Source organism: Ictalurus furcatus, chromosome 14 (assembly GCF_023375685.1).
Source record: "Ictalurus furcatus strain D&B chromosome 14, Billie_1.0, whole genome shotgun sequence".
NCBI lineage: Eukaryota > Metazoa > Chordata > Actinopteri > Siluriformes > Ictaluridae > Ictalurus > Ictalurus furcatus.
Genome location: NC_071268.1, coordinates 30,940,761 through 30,945,993, shown reverse-complemented (window position 1 = coordinate 30,945,993; position 5,233 = coordinate 30,940,761). Strand labels below are relative to the sequence as shown.

The 5,233-nt window shown below is 42.4% G+C and overlaps 1 protein-coding gene across 6 annotated transcripts in view; it reads left to right on the top strand.

Moving 5' to 3' along the window:
• tmem79a (transmembrane protein 79a) overlaps positions 1 to 4,308 on the top strand; it is a 6,269-nt gene extending 1,961 nt beyond the window's left edge. For 4 of the 6 annotated variants that reach the window (XM_053642509.1, XM_053642510.1, XM_053642508.1 and 1 more), the window contains 5 exons: positions 115 to 366; positions 2,309 to 3,003; positions 3,239 to 3,427; positions 3,678 to 3,900; positions 4,012 to 4,308. In XM_053642509.1, the coding sequence (XP_053498484.1) occupies positions 2,535 to 3,003; positions 3,239 to 3,427; positions 3,678 to 3,900; positions 4,012 to 4,204 (1,074 nt within the window). In that variant the 5' untranslated portion in view covers positions 115 to 366; positions 2,309 to 2,534 and the 3' untranslated portion in view covers positions 4,205 to 4,308. Of the gene's footprint in view, positions 1 to 114; positions 367 to 1,550; positions 2,081 to 2,308; positions 3,004 to 3,238; positions 3,428 to 3,677; positions 3,901 to 4,011 lie in introns of all 6 variants that reach the window. The other 2 variants (XM_053642512.1, XM_053642513.1) reach the window with 2 other exon arrangements.
• The last annotated feature ends 925 nt before the right edge of the window (positions 4,309 to 5,233 follow it).

Below are 5,233 nucleotides of genomic sequence, written 5' to 3'. Positions count from 1 at the left end.
CCACCACACCTGGTCTTTCACACTCAGAGAAACGCTGGATGGGATGAGAAACGTTAGGCTGTTTATAATGATTGTGTGTGTGTATGACGTGAGTTTCTCTGTGTTTGCTAATAGTGGAATGTGATGTGGAACAACGAGAGGAACAGCATTCTTAGACTTCGAAAGAGAGAGAGAGAGAATTATTGAGATTTCCCCATGAAATTTCTCCAGTTTATCAGCAGTACACTTATCTACAGGAACCTCCACCATAATGCTGCTTGATGAAGGTGGCAAACACGTTTCCTTGTCTGTCATATGTATCCCATAATTCTGTGCAGCAGGCAGCGTGGAGAAAAAATGATGGTAAAACATGGAGGAACAGGCACGGTACGTGTACACGTAGAAGTTACTTATAATCATTCTGACCTAAGCTGGTGTAGACACCGTATTGGTTTTATTATCCCTAATGGTTATGATCATTTTATCTAGCTAATGGAGGTTTTGGGACTAGCGATCATAGTATGTAGGTATATTGTATCCAGGCAACGTTGTGGGCAAGCCAGGAAAAAATGGCATTCTGGTGGTTACCTTGTGACACAGCAATACTGCCCTCTAGTGACAATCCACTCTTCCTGCATTAAGTGACCCGGTCATTTGCCAATTCAGTTTTATTTCAGTAGCACTCTTCAGAAATCTGGAAGTGATTAAGATGTTGGACTACTGATTGAAAGTCATGAGTTCAAATCCTGGTGCTGCCACTGCTGGACCCTTTAACAAGGCCCTTAACCCTCAACTGCTCAGGTGTATTAGGGTGTTTTCAGACCTGTAGCTTTGTTCTGAAACAGGGATTTAAACTGTTACAGTGCTGCATTTTTCTCCTTGGCTCGGTTCGCTTTCACAAGGGAACATTTCAAAGCATACCAAGACGTGTTTATGTAAGTCACATGTTAGTAAACTGTCCTCTCATTGGTCAGAGTGCATCTGTTTATGTTCCGCCCATAGCGGTCATCCATCAAGATGCTTACACAACTGCACTATTTGAGCATGTAGTATTAGCACATTTATAGAAGGGGTGTATTTATTTATAATCGCACTATCCGGTGTCACCCAGATGAGGACGGTTCCCTTTTGAGTCTGGTTCCTCTCAAGGTTTCGACGTCACCACCGTCACTGCTCATTAGGGACAAATTCATAGATTTAAAATCTATATCCTGATTTTATATATTTCTGTAAAGCTGCTTTGGGACAATGTCCACTGTTAAACGTGCTATATAGATAGATAGACAGCAGCTCCGTGAGCTTATTGTGACTTTCTCTTTAGCTGTAATTATTATTTATCTAAGTTATACGTTCCATGGAGCGATTAAAGCCCATCTCCTTGAGACACTCACTAAACACATTGTTTTCAAGCCTTTTTGGAAGTTGTTCAGAAATATGTTCGTCAGACATCACTGAGGTATTATACCTCGTCTTTGGCACAAGTTAAACTGTGATTCATGTTTCCAGCCATTAGCTAAGCAAGCATGGCTTTTTTTTACGTAACACAGATCCCATCATGCATTGCTATACAGGTCGATTCGTTGGTCCGTTGGGTCGGCTTGCTTTCTCGCCACAAGCGAACCGCTCCAGAGTTCGTTTGCGATGTGGTCGGGGCCACCTCGTTCGTGTTATCTCGGACCGATTGTATTGGTGTGGATCCGAGCGCGATTGCCGTGTTCATGTATGTCTAAACAAACCGAACCAAGGATGGAAAACGCACGAGGTTCCGAAACAAACGCTGCAAACGAGCCAGGTGTGAAAATGCCCTGAATGAGATAAATGTCCTTTCATGTCTGTAAGTCGCTCTGGATGATGGTGTCTGCCAAATGATATAAATGTAAATGGATGTAGATTCAGATCCCTAACAAACAAGCCAGAGGTGACTGGTGAAGAAGAAACTCCCTCCCTCATGGATCCAGAACCCGACCCTAAAGGGATACCGGATAGTGCGATTATAAATCATTAGTGTGCAGGTGTAGAAGAGTAGACACACGGTACGGAGTGTGTTTACAGGATGTTCAGTACGAGCAGCATGTGGAATCATCTAGAGAAACAGAAGTCTGTAAGTTCTATGAGTGTTTCCATAAACTACTAGCAACTAAAATTAAACACGGGACCTTCAAATTCGAGTTTGACCTACAGCCGTGGTTATACATGGCATCAGGTCTGTGTGTGAGAGAGATGCAGTCTGTTTCCATGAAACTACAGAAAATGGGTCAACTAATAAGTGTTTCTCTGTCAGTACCTCACTGAGCTCAGCACTGTTTTTCTCCTCCCTGCTCCTGTGTAGGTGTTTAACTGTGTAAAGAGGTGAATATTTATCCACACACTGACAACCGGATCAGTTAATGAGTAATTCCCAGAGAGCGGACTTTGTTTCCTCTCCGTCGGTCTCTCTTTCACCAGGAAGAACCAATGATTTGAAAAGACGAAATTTGTTGACGTCTTCCATTTTGTTGAATTTGACCTCCTGCACATGTCCCGTGAGTCTGAATGGACAATCGGACTTCTGATCCATGAGAAAGAGGAAAGAGAGAGAGAGAGAGAGAGAGAGACAGCCTTTTAATCTACAGGAGAGAAAGACCAAGACAGAGAGGATCCACACCCATGCAGCGATGAAAGAAAACCTGTTTCCAGTCTTTCACTCTGAACCGTCTGGCGAGAACAGAGAAGAGGACACGGTGAACGGCAGTGAGGAAAGGACGTCGGGTCGGGAGAGCAGGACGGAGAGCGAGAGACAGCTGGATGGAGGACAGGAGAGATGGAGGGATGAAGATGGATCACTGGCAGATGATGAAGATGACGACGATGATGATGGCCATAGAATGAGTTTTGCGTTCACTCCTCTGGTGAAGATTGTGAGGACAACGGCTGAAAAACAGACGGAGTGCTACGACGTCCGAGCCGATGATGTCAGAGCCGACGATGTCAGAGCCGATGATGTCAGCACGTACTGGGAAAGCACAAAGCAGAGTCCTCGGAGCTGTGAGCAAAAACTTTCACTGTTTATATTTATTTATCGTGTATATATATATATATTTATGTACAGTTTGTGAAATCTGTTTTTTTCTCTTTCTGTCTGTCTTCATTGCTCTCTTCATTTTGTCTATGTATCTTTTTACTCTCTCTCACACACTTTTTGTTTCTCTCTGTCTCACACACTTTTTCTTTGCCTTTCTCTCCCTCTTTCTATCTCTCACACACTTTCTCTCTCTCTCAGGTTGTGTGTGTTGTGGTGAGATGATGAGCTCGGTCATGTTTTTTTTAGCGGGAGTAGTGATGTTTCCGCTCCTCGTGTGGGGGGGTCATGACCTCTTGCCCATAGACCTCCCTGTGGTTATGGGCGCCCCCTCCAGGCTGGTGTACACACTGCGCTGTTCGCTCTTCGCCACCTTCCCCATCATACTAGGTTGGTTAGTTTACATTTAAATGTAGCTAAAGTCAGGCAGGCACACACAGCAATTTTAACATTACCCTATTAATTATGTAGACTAATGTATGGGAAACTCGGGCTGCGTCACTGCTAGCTACAATAACACACACAGTATATTTTATTAACACACTGTTATTTGTTGTGTTGTCCTGCTGCAGTGAAGAATGATGGGATATGATTTGACGACGTACGTGTGTGTGTGTGTGTGTGTGTGTGTGTGTTTCAGGTGTGTTGGTACACGGCGTGTCTCGTCTGAAGTTCAGTTCTCTGAATCCTCTGTTTGAGCGGAAGTGTGCGAGTCATCACACACTCGTCCACATGACCTACGTCCAGGATTCTCTCCGCCTCTTCCTGCTGTTCTTCGTGCAGCTCGCCGTGATGTCCACGTACATCCACCATGACGCTCTCAAACTCGTCCCACTGCTCACCATCGTCTTCGTCTTCGGCAGGTTTGTCTCTGTGCATGTGTGTGTGTGTTTTAGCCATGCCTTTATGGTAAGTGTGTGTGTGTGTGTTTTAGCCATGCCTTTATGGTAAGTGTGTGTGTGTGTGTGTTGCAGGTTGATCTACTGGCCGAGTGTGTGTTTCGGCAGCAGTGTGCGTGTGTTGGGGTTCTCCTTGTCCTTCCTGCCCATTCTCGTTCTGATGGGACTCAATCTCTACTTCATCTGCTCCTCAACAGGAGAGGGGGTGGTGTTTGATGTAGCTCCACCCACCACAGCCCCACCCCCTAAAGCCAGGTGGTGGGGTTAAACAGTAAACATGCTAATAAAAACTCTGATTCCCCACTCATGTGCAGGGCATTATGGGTAACACACACACACACACACACACACACACACACACACACACACACACACACACACACACAAAATCAAATATCCAACCAGATGAGACGTTTTTCTAGAACGGAGATGCCTTCTAACGATTGTACCATGTAAAATATAAAATGTGAAATCCTTAAGATTTGATTTCCTGTTTTTTCCTCACTTCCTGTTTACACTTCCTGGAGTTGGGAGTCAATAATATTTTTTGTCTTGAGAGTAAATGATAATTATATATTTTTTTAATGATAGTGTTTACTGTGTGATTAACCATTTTATTCATGAATTATTAGAATTTTCTGTTCATTGTTAAGATCTGCTTAGTCATGCTATGAATTTACATTTTTTTTACCTAAAAAATAGTTTTTATTAAAAAGTTATTGAACTGTTCATATACATACATATATATATATATATATATATATATATATCTTCAATTTAAAAATAAAAAGGCAAAACATTTCAATACGAGTTCATCCTCTTTTCATTAAAACAAGTAGTTTCTGTGTTGGTAAAATGTCCCTGCTCCTTTTAATTTATTCAGTATTTTATAATTTTTTTTGCTGTATAAATAATACACATTGCACGATAAACCTCAGTCTGTTAAGACGTTAAATATATAGATAAATGTACTGGTCACATGTTCCTACACAACCTTAGAGTGGTGCTGATTTTCATTGCAGTTCACTATGCTACTTTAACTCATCAGACAATCTGTGTTTTGGATAAAATTAGCTGATTTTACAAAGGAATCAGTGTTCATTTGACAGGATGGACTTTGTATTCTTTTCTCCACCATTAATTGATACGAGCATGTGTTTGGATTGTTTAAAGAGCTCCTTTGCCATTTCTCTAAACCGCTATGCTAGCAATCTCTTCCACACGGAGCAGGCTAATGAAGCATCCAAACTAGCTGCTGTGGAAAAAATGTGTTCTTCCATCCAAAAAACACGCCACC